This window comes from Vicugna pacos, chromosome X, assembly GCF_048564905.1.
Source record: "Vicugna pacos chromosome X, VicPac4, whole genome shotgun sequence".
NCBI lineage: Eukaryota > Metazoa > Chordata > Mammalia > Artiodactyla > Camelidae > Vicugna > Vicugna pacos.
Window position 1 is genome coordinate 92,411,722 of NC_133023.1, and position 16,093 is coordinate 92,427,814.

General features: G+C 38.3%; 1 protein-coding gene across 3 annotated transcripts in view; it reads right to left on the reverse strand.

Moving 5' to 3' along the window:
• Window positions 1-5,010: 5,010 nt before the first annotated feature.
• MBNL3 (muscleblind like splicing regulator 3) overlaps window positions 5,011-16,093 on the reverse strand; it is a 117,897-nt gene continuing 106,814 nt past the window's right edge. For all 3 annotated transcript variants that reach the window (XM_015249289.3, XM_015249290.3, XM_015249291.3), the window contains 3 exons: window positions 15,261-15,355; window positions 14,256-14,329; window positions 5,011-12,414 (listed from right to left, as the gene is read on the reverse strand). In XM_015249289.3, the coding sequence (XP_015104775.1) occupies window positions 14,273-14,329; window positions 15,261-15,355 (152 nt within the window). In that variant the 3' untranslated portion in view covers window positions 5,011-12,414; window positions 14,256-14,272. The remainder of the gene's footprint in view (window positions 12,415-14,255; window positions 14,330-15,260; window positions 15,356-16,093) is intronic.

Consider the following 16,093-nt stretch of genomic DNA (forward strand, 5'->3'; position numbering starts at 1 on the left):
TCCATGAGTCCTCGCTGTTCTTCCTGCAATTGTAGTTTGTGAAATTTCCCTCCATCATTACATAAATCCTTTTTATTCGAATGGGGTTTTCTTCTTTATAGTAATAGTGCTCTGATTTCGTAGTTGATTAGTTTTCCAAAAATCTTCTATTGTGCATTAACTGTGTGGCTACTGCATAAGACATCATAAAGGATACCGAGGTCAGCTAGACCGGGTTCTTGCACTTGAGACGCCCAGTTTAATGTAGGAGAAACATAGGCAATGTTAGAAGCACTGTAGGGGTTGCTGAGCTTTGAGATTACCTGATAAGAACTAAATAAATACAGATCTTCCTTCCTAGATATCCATCATAAATTGAAAATATCATTAAATCGAAAATGAATTTAATACACCTAACTTACTGAACATCAAAGCTTAGCCTAGTGTAGGTTAAACGTGCTCAGAACACTTACATTAGCTTACCGTTGGGCAAAGTCATATAACACAAAGCTTATTTTATAATAAAGTGTGGAACACATAATGTAATTTATTGAATACTATGCTAAAGGGGAAAACAGAGGTTGTATGGGTTGTGTGCATACAAGATGGTTGTAAGTGTTTTGGACGTTTGCCCCCGTGATCACGTGGTTGACTGGCATTGTAAAGTCGAAAAATCTAAGTTGGAGACTGTGTGTCTGCATTTCAGTGGTATCTAGTAAGGCCAGAGGAGACCGCAAGGAAGAGGTGATAGTTGATATAGACCTTGAAAGATGAGTCTGCAAAGAAGAGGAGGAAGAAGAGGAGAAGGTGTTCCAAATAGGAAAATAGCACAAAGATACAGGAACTGATGATGTGTACATGGGGAGCAGTGAGTGTCATAAGAGCAAATGCAAATTAAAAACCAGATACTTAATTCTCCTTGTTGAAAATAAGGGAAGAGGCTTCTCCCCACTTCTCTTATTTCTTTCAAAATTTCTTTCTAGGTCCCTTTCCTTTGTACGTATATATTTCTATTGGCTAAATAAGTCTCCCAGTAGTCTCAAAACTCGAAAATGTTTCCTCAAGGACCTGGAACCACCTCCTTGAAATGCAAACATCAAGGGAGCTAGAGCCCCATCTCTCAGCTCCTGTATGAGTTTAAGAGCCTAACTTCCCTGGGCGTCTTGCTCTAATTTGCAAAACTATCTCCCATGGTAAAGATATACGTTTATTTCTCTCTATGGGTAAAGTCAACACGGGTGGTCTCCCCAGTTGTGATGGTAAAGTTAGGACAAACTATGAATGACAAAAGGTGCAGTCACATTCTCTGACTTGAGGACTAGCTACTGTTGATCTTGAAAATCCATCTGAAATGGGTTGTATCTGTTTGACTCTCTAAGGGGGTGAGAGTCCTTTCTGTCTCTGCAGTCACTTAGTGGGTTACCTCTGATACTCCTCCCCTTCCAGTTTAACATTTATTCAATAATAAAAATGTTTTCTTTCATGACTACCATTGTGGAGAGGATTTGGGGGTTGGAGGAAGATCTCAGTTTTAAACTTCCCCAGCCAGGGTTTGGTTCGTCTGGGGTGTACAGGTCACAGAGGCAGAGGCAGAGATGATGCTACAGGACGAGTGTAAGGCCGGAGCACAGAAGAGCCCTGCGTGAGCGTGTCAGCTTTACTCCGCGGGCAGTGAGGAGCTCTGGAAGATTCTTAGAGAAATGAAGTCATGTTCAACCTTAGAAAAATGACTCCGGCGGTAATGTGGAGGGTGGACTGAAAGGAAGAATGGTCAAGTGTCACAGCCCTGAATGTGGACACAGTGATTTTTAAATGCTGTTTAAGGGTTTTCTTAGTCTGTTATTACTCAAAGGTTATTCTTGGACTGACCTTTCCCTGAGCCTCCTAACAATACCTGGATTTGTATATTTGTACTTTTACCACAGGGACATTACTCTAGGAAGCGGCAACAATAGTGGGTGTAGCTTGCATGTCTAATGCTCCTTGGCCACTTTTTTCTGAGTGGTTTGGGTACTCCTCTGGCCCCACAGTCTCATCCCAATGAGTCTTGAGGCCCCAAGAACATTCAGGATCTAGAATATCTCTGATGGTTTCTATCATGAGAAAGGAGTTGCTTATTACAGGGGTCTGTCCCATTGGTGGGTGATCAGTTTATGGTAAACACTTGCTTGATACTCAGTGAGGTCCTGTACACCAGCCAAGCTGAGGTGCGACTGTTAGTGCAAATGCCTTATTTACTGGCAGCCCCAACTGGAAGCCCCAAGTTGTGACCACCGATTGCCTGGATTCATGTGGGTTCAGGCTTTCCTAGTATAACAACCCATGAATGGATTTCTTTAAGATGGGACTTTGTAACTAGAAACTGAGAACCAAAGACACTCTGAATGAACTACATACACATTTATTAAATAGTTAACAAAGGCACATCAATAACCACGTACAATATTTATATATGTAATTAACACAGATAGGATTCTCTCTTTACTGTCAATTTCCCCAACAAAGAATTGTTCAACTCTTCAGGTCATGAAGGCAAAAGGCAAAGTCTCAGTCCTGACCCTATTCTTCTCCACCCTCTTCTTGAGAACTACGTTGATCCTTGATGGGTTGACCACCATTTTCTGTAGCCACGTCTCTAGAAGCATGCTGCGTGCAAGGACTCCTGATTCCCTCTGCGTTCTCTCAGGTCCAGTTAAGGCACAGGCTGTCTGTGTTCGCAGGCGCTGTTGCTGCTGCTTGTTGCTGTTTATCCAGTTACTGTATAATTTTTCAGCAATGTCTCTCTCTGCACGTGTTCACAGATGTCATGTGCTGAATTATTTATGGGGAAAAACCTCCCTCTCTGTCATCAGGAAAATCTGATTTTCTTTTTCCCTGCTTCTGTCTATTTTGCCCCAAGTATCCTGCCTGCCTCTGCACTGCGCTCTTTTCACCTTTTCATGCACAACATAAAAATGCTGGGCTGCCCAGAACTTCCTTCTTCTACCGATTCCCGCACCCTCTCTGGAATGCTGTGCTTTTGATCGGGGCGCCTATTTGAAAGGACAGGAGTCAAATCTCCTGTTCCTCTCACAGACCTCACCCTTCTGTCCAGGCGGCCACCCCTTCTATGAAAAGCTCTTGGCTTTTATTCCCCGGACTCCTGCTGTCCTCCTGCTTAAGGGAGACGTGCAAGTCCAGGCACCGAAAGGAAAATCTGGGAGGGCTCGGTTCAGTGGGCACTTCTAGTCCAGGAAAGAGTCAAGTAAGAAGTCGCAGGGCATGCGTCCATCTGCTGGATATTAGCAAGTGTTGGCGTGGGGCTGCTCGCGAAATGGGACCATTTGTCAGGCCCATCACTGTGCCATGCCCTCTACCACAGGTGCTGACAACATGGGTGGACTCAGGTCTGTGGAATCTCAGGGTGTTCACTATCTAGTCAGTGTTTTAGGCTCACTATTACGAGAACTTTCCTGACCATAACAAAATGACAAGCATTCCTTCTGGGGCTTTCCTGAGGTAGTGAACGCCTATACTGCCCATCCATAGGAATTTGGTTGCTGGTTCAATGCTGTGACTCCAATGCCTAGATGATGTAAAACATGTCTTCCTCATCTACACATGTGGCCATCTGATATTCCCCCACTGGAGAGTTGTGCCTTTTTAAATATAAACACTCCCAGGAGGGGCAGCCCATTAAGCACTGGCAGTCTCTAACAAACACCAGTGCGATCTGTCTCCTAGAGCTCAGTTATGAGCTGCCCTCCGTAGCCTCAGATGCTCAACAGGAAAGTTCTGAAGGAAAAACAAACCTACCTGGGGCGGCAGTTCTGATAAGTTGCACCCATGGGGCTTCTAGAAGGCAAGAGGCCACCATGGGGGATGAGAAAAGGAAGGACTTAAAAATATATTGGGAAAAGGTTGAAATGTGCAAAGCGTTTTGCCTGTGGGTCAGCTTTCTCCTGGCCAACAGAAACTTTATTTTGCTGATGGTTCAGAACGCCTGGCCTGAATTCTTCCCTATCATTCAGCAGCTTCAAAGAGACATTAGCTGAATTCTTCGGAGGCCAAAGACCTCTTGTAAATTTCTGTATAGTGAACTGGTTTTAGTGCTGGAATTATCAGTCACAGAAACATATACAGCACATCAAAGGGCTCAAAGTTGGCTTATCAAGAAATGCCATAGTGGGAACCACATTTAGAAATAGTAAACTGGGACCCAAGGGGGAGAGGAGCCAGTAGCTCTGTGTGATTCAGCTGATACAGGACCAGGAACCAACCTCTTTCCTGGGCCTTGTCACTGTTGCAGACACATGACTACTACTTTGCTCTGCCACAGCATCTCATCCAAAGCCTCTTCACCTCGGTTTTCCATCACCCCGCTGACTAAATGGTGGCGATGTGGCGAAGTTCCTTATTCGTGTTTCTAAGGATTTAGAAATCTGACAGAATAAAGTGTTCCCAAGTAACATTTTGCTTTCTTTAAAGAACGAAAATGAGTATCCTTTCATTTCTGTGCCATTGGTTGGCGAAAACCAATTTTAAGGGAGAGAAAAACGTTTTCATGTAAAAATTCATACAGCCCATTGCTACGAAACCACCAATGCCCATCTTGAAAAGAATGAAATAAATGACACTGGTTTCATTTGTTACACTGAGGATGCAGGCTGGAAACGAGCAACAGGAAAATAGAAACTTCTAATAATGTAACTTAGAACATGCCTCAGAATTTCTGAAGCACAACAGAAACCAGTAAGCATTACCTGAAAAATGTTAGTGTTCTCTTGTCAGATACAACTGTGTCTTTCTTGTGTTAGTGACATCAATCGTATAGGAATAATACACCTAACACAATGGATGCATTAGCTAGACAATTCAAAATACTGAAGGTATATATTTGGAAATTTATTCTATATATGAAATATAGCATTGAAACAAGTCAGATTTAAATTTTATATGAGAATTACCAAATATTAGGATTAATATACTAGAAGACAAATCATTTGAAGTGAACTAATGTGTGAATATGGATTCATAAAAAAAGACAACAAAGAAGTTTACACATTTTATTAAAAGAACAAAAAATAAACATAGAAAGAGCATACTAAAATGAATCACATAATGCACATGTCTAAACACAAACAAGCAGTACAGGACTATAACTTGGGGAAAAAAACCAAATCAAAGCATCTGCCTTATTTGATAGCAGTCGAGAGACTGAGCTATTGCATTCTGGAAGCAAAATATTATAGGAACAGTTCATATTTATGAAATATTGTCATCATTATTTAAATCTATCATTGTTACACAGGACTAAAATTTTTCTTATTCATAAGTATTTTTAAATTGACATTTTCTGCCCAAAATATGTTCTTCCATTTCCTACGTTATACTGGATTGTTGTTCTGTAAATGCATAAAGTTAGCCCTTTAAAAAAAGACTATACTTAGGAGCATCTTTTTTTTATCTTAATTTAAATTATTGTAATTTTGGGGCATGTAACAAATGGATCATTTTTCTAATAATTAAAGCAACAACAACAATAATAGGAAATTTATTCTGAAAAGGGCAACCCCAGAATCCAATGATAGAATGATCGTGGAATTCTCTCAACTGCTAGACACAAAAGACATAGCAACAGCATAATTTGGTTTCCATCATTAACAGATAAGCATTTGCATACAGAAATAAAGCTTTGAAATCATGCAAGTCTATGACAGATAAATCTTTAGGTTGTGTGATTGGGGAGAAATGAGCACTGCTTAAAGTTAGGTTACTCTGAGGTCTTGTAACAGAGGTGTTTTTTTAAAAAAAAAATTAAAGTAATATGATGTAGCTGTGACGTATTTCACAGTGATACATGTTTTTCCTTTTAGGTGTGTGGCTTATAGATTCACAAGGAAATGTCAACACAAGAACATGGGTTAAGGTGGGAAACTACATTGGTGACAAGGTTACAACTCGAATTTCTGACTACAGAATGAATGCATGCTTACATCTTATATCAGTGTAAATGCTGGTCAGATGGTCAGGCTGTTAGATGTATGGTGAACTGTAAGTGAGTGTAGGCTGAAGGGGAAAAAAAGACATTTCTAACCAACTGGCCCTGAGCTATTGTACAACTGTAATTGTAAGGCTTGGATTGCTTTCTGGCTTTGGTTTACTTTCCTTTCTCTGTAAGTGAGAACTCTCCAAATGTGTAGCAATACTAATACCAGTTCCCTCCGTCCCAAGACGGGCTCCTTCTCCAGGGTAAGGGCGACAGGTCTCAAGATAGAAAGGATTCAAAGTCTGTATGGTGATCTGACCTAAAACCTTTCTAAGTTTGACCTTTTCTAGGCCTCATTGCCTGGAGGCAACAAAAAGATAAATGGTGATCTGTTGGTGACTTGGGGGCTGAAATTGGCAGAGATGGTCTGATTAAAACATTCATTTCCAGCTCCAGTGTGTGTAAGATTTTGGCCGGTAATCTTCTGTTTAGTTAAAACAGCAGGAGGCTGAAATGACACAGTGAAGCACTGTCTAATCTGGTAAAGGTAAATCAGAAAACAGCTTGCACTGAACAAGTATAAAGTAAGTAAAGCCATATATAAAACTGTGCCAGGAGCGTTTTTTTCCCTTGTTGAAGAGAATGAAATGCTCCATGCTGGCCATGCTAACTGTTACATTACATCTTTCAAGGGTTGCCAACTTGGTTTTGGATTCTGAATCCTGAAGGGGAAATAATGGTGAATGTTAACAGTCTGTCACTTAAATACATATTCATTGATATAACAGATATTTATCAATTGATAATTTTCAGTAAAAGATGAAATCAAACTTGATCCCAATGGGAATATCCAGCCTGCAATTTACAGGGTATTCCACTGCTTGTAACCATTGAAATAAGAAAACCTCAGCCAGAAACCTGCCTTGTGTGTGTGTGTGTGTGTGTGTGTGTGTGTACGTGTGTACGTGTACGTGTACAGTGAGGCTTAATTTAAAAAACCAAACGATCTTTGCTAGCAGTCTTGCTAAAAGATGAAGTACCTTTACTTTTGCTCAGGGCTGTTAGCTGAAGTTGACCTGTTACCTGTAACCAGTCTTCTCTCACGGTGAGCTGTAGCAAACTAGAAAGCCTCCACAACAGCAAAGCAACATCATGCTTTAGTTACGTCTTGTAGCGACAAAAAAAAAAAAACAAAAAAACAAACAAACCCTTCTTCTCAAAGCCTTAGAAATAACTCTCTCTTACTAACTTTCCCACTATTATCACAGACTTCTTATATTTAAAAGAAAAAGCTCCAAGGATTGCTTTCATGGACTATGTACATAAGTGCAAAAAAGGTGTGTCTCACACGGTCGCACCCTAACTGAGACCATCAGTTAATTGCAGCATATGTCTCTTCAACACTGTTATGGGGTCATTCCACAGCATCTGTATGTATGGTTTCCAGAATATGAATTCATTTTAATCTATGCTTTTGTTGGCTTTTAATCCTCATTTGGATATATTTGTATAAGTATATAATTCCATAAAAATTTTTGTAGCTACAGTTATGTCACTTGTATAGAATAATTTTCAGTCAAGTTATGAAAGAGATTTAGTTGTATTACAAATACAACAATTGTGTTTTGTTTGTTTGTTTGTTTAGTGGAGGTACTGGGGCTTGAACCCAGGACCTCGTGCATGCTAAGCATGAGCTCTACCACTGAGCTATATACTCACCTCTGCTCAGTAATTGTTTTGAAATCTAAATTCTGTGGAATAACCCTCTCCACACAATTCTATCAGCTATAAAGCCTGATTCTAGAATCCACATGCTGTAAACTTTTTGCTCTAAAAGTCACACAAGGACACAAATTCAGCTTTCACATGGGAATTTGGGATTAGAAAAAAAATCACCCATATCTGTTTTCTGAGCTTTGAGCTGTACTGTCTACCGGCTCATACTGTCAAAAGCCATGTATCGTTTACAAGTAAAATTTTCACACACACACACACAAAAAAAAAATGTCTAAAGGTAGCCATGTTGTAGATTTGTTGCTAAAGCAACGACTAAATATATAATTAGTTAAAAATTATTATTTGTATATAAAGTTAAGTTTGTTCTTAAACTGTGAACTGTAAAGAATAGGTATGAACTATATATCTTGTCCTGCTTCATTCAGTGTCAGTTTAGGACCTATCCAGGCGGGTTGAATACATGTAGTAAAACCTTAAACTTTCTCTAACGCTCCTTCAAAATTAAATTCACTAGTTAATTAAAGATATGAAAAAGGAATAAAATAAAAACCTTAACTAACAAGAAAATGGAAAACATGGCACCAATTAGCGAACTGGTGCTCAGAACGTCTATTCGCAATTATATTTACAGTTTGACTATGCTAGCAACTAAACTTGCTAAAAAAAAAGTTGTTATACTCTTTTATATAGTGTTTATTTCTTTTGAGAGGCACTGGTAAAATTAATAGGCCACTATCCTCCTAAATCTAGCCAACAGAATTGGGAAATCACATTCCCCTGTTTCTATTTCAATGTGTGTAAAATGTAGAAGAGATAGAAAGAAAGAGCATTCCAGTTTCTATTCATTTTAAGCATCACAGCCTACCCTACAGACTAAAATAACTTGAAAACCTGTGGCTGCATTTTACCTAAGAGCATCTTCATCTACTCTCCAAGGAGTGGGGAGGACCAAATGACATTCCAAGTAGCACATGGGCCTTCCCTACATACTATTTGATAAAATTTAATGCCAATGTTGTCCTTACTCAGACGTCACTACGCTCACTGGTCATGCCATTAAAAAGAGACTCATGTTGTAAAGATTAATTTGATTTGGTTCCTGTTGATGGTAGGGTGGAGGTACCTGCTTTTTCTGAAATGGAGAGCTGGTGAGCTGAGGCTGCCCATTCATGAACACAGCCTCATGGTGTAGGACAACACTTACGGCAAGATCAAAGTGCTTTTTAGCATGTTCAAAAATGGATGGAAAAGACTGATGGAGTAGGAAGAAGATGGCTCTTGACATCACAACTGACTACAAATAAAATTCTAGACAAGTGAAATGAAATGCAACAGCAAGTTGCGGCATCATGCTCCAATTACAAAAGCAAATACTGTGTCTAGCAATTTTATGAATCCATTTGATTTTAATTCCCCTTTAAAATATACTTATGGTCACACAGTGCTCTTACAAATTTTTGACACTACTAAAACCCTCTTTCTTTGAAGAAAACTTTTAGATTATTTTCTCTGTATACATGAACTGTTTTATCCAAGTCTCAGCACGCTTGCCTATTTTTGCAAAAGGCTGAGAGAAATGGACAAAAAACATGAATTTTGGATAAATAAAATAGAGGCCCTTGTAGATTACAAAGCTTATAAAATGTTAACTAAGAATCACAAGTGATTAGAATTTTATATATACACTTCATCCAGTAAATTATTGTTTAGAGTCACTGATTAGTTTTGTGACTTGTCTTTTTAACTGAAAAGTTAATCTCATGACTTATCTTTCTTCTTCTCTTTTCTTGAATAAAGATACTTTGAATAAGTCATTGCACAACTAGTTTAAAGAGTGCTATCTCAAAATTACATTTCATCAAAATTCTTTAGCATCTGATCAAAACGTTAGTGCTTTGAGTTTTCTTTCTTTAAATTCACAAAGTAACTTCAAAATGCCAACAATATCAAAAATTGTGGCACCAAAAAATACAACTACCCTGAATCTCCTCACTGAAACTCTTACTAAAAAATACATCATTATTCATGTCTTCTAGTACTGAAAGCAACTTGCAAACAGCTGACCTCGAGGTATTTTTTAGTCTACGTATATCTTCGTCAGAAGTTTAAAAAGTTCAGTGAGACAGTGTGTTGCATCAGAATGTCAAACAACACCAAAAAAGTTCATTTTTCACTGAAAATGTCTCTGTCTCTTTTAAGGAATACATCCAGAGTAGCGCAGGTACACCCTTTCTGGATTCATGTGGTCAAGCTGCCCTTCTAGAGAGGCACTGGCACAAGTTTGACAAAACCAGTTCTAAACACAAGTTATTTCACAAAGGCATATTCTTCTCTAGCAAAGTTAAGATTTTAAGAAACAGAAATTAAGTGGTTCAAAGAACCAACGGGTAAAAATCAAGACACTCTTGTTCTCTAACTCCAGGCAATACTGTTAGCAGATGACAATGGCTCGATCCAAGCAAGATCATTTGGAAATCACTGATGATCATGATTTGGAGGGGAGAATTCAGATCAACAGGCTATCAGTTACCCAAGAGCTAATTTCGCTCTTCTGCACTGAGCCAAAATGGTCTGCTCTGGGATGGAGTCACAAACGTTCTAAAGCACAAACTATAGGAAGCGGAGGATCAGCCAGGAGTCAGGAGATGTTTCTGGGTCCAGCTGCTACCAAGTAGCTAGGTCGCCCTGGGCAGGTCACCATGCCCTGGCTGTGAAAAGGTTTTGCTAACTCTCTTATTCTGTGATTCAAACACTACTAGCTAGCTTAGGGTATCCTAAATCAAACTGTCCCTTTGCCTGTCATTTTCATGAAGGAGAAAATAAACTTGTTATACACAACAAATTTGAGGATTTTTTACTTTTCAGTGAGAGGACATATATTTAGTAGAAAACAGTAAACTATCTAAATTGATGCAAAATATCATAAAGCTCTACCACTATATAATAACAGTAAGTTTCACAACTGAGTACGGTGGAGGAGGTATACGACATAGCATAGGAATGAATGACTGTTTTACTTCGTTATACAACGAGTTCATAAGTATTAGTAATATGAGTTCAGTTCAGTTCTGTGGCCTGTGGCCACTCGGTCTCATCCAAAGGTTGCCAAAAATCTCTATTCCTCTCTATTATCATTTTCAAATACATATAAAAACAAAAAAATCCAAACAAAAGAGAGGCTTGGTTATACTATGAGAGATTCTGTTGTTAATGAAGTTTGGGATGGGCAACATTTAACATATATCACAGGCGCTTGCTCCTTCACTTAAGCGACTGACAAAACTGGAAACTCAGTTGAACTGAAGCTGAAGATGCCTGTGGACATCCTTCCTAGAACTTTTACATAAATCAAAGTAATTTCAATTATCTCCCTACCTCCCTCCTCAGCCCCGCCATCTCTCCAAACCTATACTCAGGCTCCAACTGTGATCAACGGAAAAGATTGTCCATTTGGGGAGGAAAGGCCCCACCTGGAGCCAATTCTCTTTCACCCTGACTGAACTATTCCAGATTGCATCTTATTATTCAAAGAGTAGCCTAAAGAGCACAAGCCATTTGCATTCGGAAAATGGCACTTGTATCATAGGTTACATTGCAATGGTTTTTACATACTTTCCTCCAATATGTAAGAACTCTCTCCACGCCCCCATCTCTCTGCTTAATTTATAACCTGTAATTAGAATACCTTTAAGCTTCCAAGAACCAATTTTTCAGCTGAAGATTACAAATGGCTCAGTTTTAGACACTCTACCTAGAAGACAGGATCCTTGAGCCATAGAAAATGTAATGGGCACTTTCCATAGTTTTTAGTATAAATGCTGAGAAATGCATTTAAAGGTAAATTCTAGTTTTTCAAGCTATTTAAGGAGTGAAATTAGGGTTAATGTTTTAAGAAATTCCCGGTGTTTTTTGTCAGGTAATTATTTCTCTCTCACCAAAAAAAACCAAAAATCTAGTAACGTGATTGTATTATGCAAGGTCAGATCTACAGGCACAAATTATACACATGCATGTTTATGATCACATTTCGGACACACTCAAAAGTGAGGCCTTTTAAATGTCTGCCTCAAGAAACTTACAGAAGTATTACAAAGAGAGAGTGAGCATATTAACATTAGCCTGTTAGGTTTTTCAAGCACATGTGTTTCTGTTTCCCACTAATAACATTTTAGTTGAAATCAAACACCACACATTATAGCAAAACACTATATAGTATGTTAAAAACCTAACACAACACACCACGGTACAATACAATAATGGGGAAACTGGTATTGGATCTATTTGTTACATTCTGAATCAGCCCAATAGACTACTGTGTAAACAAAACAGTAAGGTAACACTTCAAAACGGACATTTATCCACCAAGAACGCACAGTAAGTTGACAGTCCACTGTAGACATCCACTCAGCATAATCGTTATTGGGAAATCACAAAGAATAGTGTGATGAATTACAAAATTTTATGGTGTTCTACCTAATAATTCAAATAAGAGAGAGAGATGTTAGTTATTAGTTTTCTATTTGTGTTTTAACATCTCCTTGATTGTTTAATGCTTTATTTTGTATTTGAATTTGTTGGTTGGTATGTTTGTTTTGTTTAAGATATTGACTGCACCACACTTATTGTTGTGTTGGTGGAAGAGGACATACGTGTATATATATAAAAAGGCCATATGGAGGTTCTCACGGAGAGATTCTGATACTCTGTAACTCTGTTGTTCAGAATGTCAACTGAAATGGAAAAAAAAAGAAAAGAAAGTGAGAAATATTGGTATTGGAGTGGTTATCGAAGTAGGAGTCAGGATACTTGGTTCTCGGTCCATTTGTGTGTGTGAACCATATGCCAACATATTCCCCACTCTGAATTTCATATTCTACATCTGCGGATGTAAATTGAGCTGTTGAAAACTGTAGTGTACAATTACACTACACAATTAATACTTAAATGAAAACTGAGCTGTTGGAAATGGTCACTAAAGAGTCATCTACCATGATAGTCTGTGGTTCTCACTGAGTGCTAATGTGGACAACTGCCCTGGGTTAACAGAGAGGCACTCAGTTGTTCAAGGCGTTATCTCCACAATGCCAAAACATTCTGATGAACACCCACCCGCCCATTACTTCCTCCAACAGCCATATATTGACAAAACATATTTGATACCGTTTTGAAATATGCAAATACTAGATAAACTTTAAACTTTTTATCTGAATGTTTTGGAGCCACGCAGAACTAGCCTAAGTGTGAAATTTGGGTATGTAGTATTTTAGAAAATTACATTTTATTTTCAGCATCTGTTACATAGTGAAATGATTATGGTGGCCAAATACCTCTAAATTTTCTGATGGAATCAAGCAAAATGGAATCACCATTCCCAAACATGTTCTGGTATGAAGTTAATTATATTTGACAACTTTTGTTCGATGTGAAGCAGTCCATGAGAATCAAGCAAGTTTTACAAAACCTGTATTCTCATGTTTGGCGCTGTTCCCAAGTTGCCACTATCCCAAATGATTACCCCTGAAAACTATCACAAATAATACAGCCTCTTCAGTTATTCTGTGTATTCAAAGGTCTTTTTAAAACATTCCTTATGATCGAAGGGACCTATTTATCTAATGTGCAGTGATTTATATGCTCTGTCCAGAACAGTGAGTGTTCTGGGCCTGTGTGTCCTCAGCAGGAAAGCAACATGAGTGAGGTTCTGGGGAACTAGTTGATCGAGAGAATTAAACTGTTCCCTCCTTCAACCAAATGAAGCACTCCAGTTGTAAGAACTTCAAGCTTTCAATGACTCATGGATGCAATTCAGAATCGGTGTATTTGTTTAGTAAGTCCCTATAATTACTTAATTCATTATGATGCCTAAGAGTCTTAAGTGACTTCAAAAGTCACATGTTCCAGGTGAACGACTGCTCAAATTAAGTGTGGGCTATTACAGACCCTGGACTAGGCAAAGAGGAAATCAGAGGGGAAGGGGGGGAAATCCGAAAACAACAACAACAAAAATTACTCCAAAAAGTGCCATGATTTGAATGAAAATAATGATTAAATTAGTAAAGTATGTCACTCAAAATTCAGAACAGCTGGAGCAATTCTGATAGACTTACATGGGAAGCAACAAAGTGGCAGAATGTGGAAGTGCTGTTTTGTATAATGTCTTGGGAGAAGCATTGCTTACTGTCTTTAAGATAATCACCTCCATCAAATTGTGACAAAATTACTTTGTTTTATTTCAATAAAAAAAACAAAGTAGAAAAAATGTTAAAAGATTAAAATTCAAAAATGATCTGTGCCTTTGGCTAACAAATAATACCCCGTTAATAATGGGAAAACATTTTGGAATTTGTAAGCTCCTTGGGAAAATACAATACCAGCTGTTATTTTCATATGAAAATTGCATATTTGCTCTCCACATTTCAGTTTGGAAAATTGGGAATGCTTAAATCAAGCTCTAAGTTACAAGCAATGTCTATTAAAGAAAATATTTACCAAAGCTTTTAGCAAATGCAAATGTGTAGATAAAAGATATAACCTACAAATATTATTTATATTAATACTTAAAGAAACTTACTGTTCTACTGGTAACTTCTACATCTGTGAAACAAACATGCTGCTATTCAGTTCATCTATTGATAATGGGGGTATCTATAGTAGTGAAAAAGATTTTAGATTAAAATAGTTTCTTGAGAGAATTCCATTTATTTTGTTCACTGTGTGGACATGGTAATCAATAACTATAGTCAATATCACAGGAAACTTTAGACATATTAACCATATCCACTAATAGTTAATTTTTCAAAGAAAGCACAGGTTAGAATGTGGTTTGTTTCCCCAATAAATTAATGCTCTATGTCCCATATGGTTATCATACTTGTAACTGAAACAGCAGTGGGACTCGTCCTTAAGCATGGTTACCACTTTAATAAGGCAAAATGGCCATAACATTACCCAATAATTATTGTATCTCCTTACAATTTCAAGACTCCTCCAAAATTCATAATTTGCATTGCGACTCTGCCTATAAGTACCTAAAGCAAATGAAAATTAAAACAACAGAAGCACGTCTAATGTCAGCATGAGAATGAATTTCTGATGTAATCACTGAGTAATGATGAGCATATCTGTGCCTTGGAAAGAAACGTGTTATCTTTCTTTCCAGTAGATCTGCAAGTAAAGGTGATGACTGTACTAAGTGAAAGTTCAAATGCAATAACCAAAGATGGTAGTAAAATAAAATAAATTCTCCCCTCAACCAATGAGGGAACATCAAAACAATATTTAGTATATACATTTGAGGATTGGTGTGGTAGCAACAACTCTACATCCAGCATATCAAGAGGAACATCTGTAACTGATTAAAAATGAGACAACTCTGCCCATTCATCTCAGGATGAGTAGCAAGACGGATGCTTCCCTCCAGAATATACACAAAAATATAAGTTCTAAATGTAACAACTGCTTATAAAACACATAAGAATATGGACTGAAGTCTCTCACCAATCCAAAAAGCATATACTGTGCTTTACCAACACACTGTAGTTATTTAGGTCTGAACAGGTGAAATAAATGGCCAAACCTGATTGCCCGTAGCTGTTGCAGCGAAGGGAACGCTGGTGGCAGGTGTTGTTGCTGCAGACACAGTGGTAGGTGTAGCACCGTGCATCATGGGCACTTTCAGTAGGAAACCATGGAAGCAACACACGAGAGGGCGGAGGATTTATGCAACCATGACATAAATGATGGAATGGGGCGTGGTAGGTATCACAGCAACAAGCCACATGACGACATCATGACGGATACACCAGGGTGCAACATGCAATCACAGTCAGTGCAAAGCAACACAGCATGGAAGGGGGAAAAATTTCAAAAGAGAAAAGGGGAAAGCCAATTATAGTTACCATTAAGGAAAATGGAATCATTCTCAACATTTAGTTTTTGAGCAGAATCACACTGTCATTGACTTCAAAGGCCAAATTTTCAGAAGGGATGACAATAGATGTCTATGACAAATCTGATTTTACCAAGGCTATCTGAATAGCTAGTCAGGCGGACAAGGAACTGTGTTGCACATTCAAAATGGGAGTCAGGAACTGGTGTCTGGGTTCACTCACTCATGACAGACATGAGTGCTGTCACTTGATTTGCAGATGCAAACGGGCGGTTTTATATATATATATAGATAGATAGATATATGTGGATATATACTTACCTGATCTGCATGCAAATAAAAATGGTAGTTCGATTGGTGGGTATATGGTAGGGGAGCAGATATGAAGACTACGGTGGTCTATGCATGCAGGTTTCTAAGCACACCTCTGGCAAGCCCCTTGGAAACATAGGCTATTTATGAATCAACTTAGGCTATTTGTTTATTGTTTCATAAACAACCTAACTTTCCAAGGGGGTGCT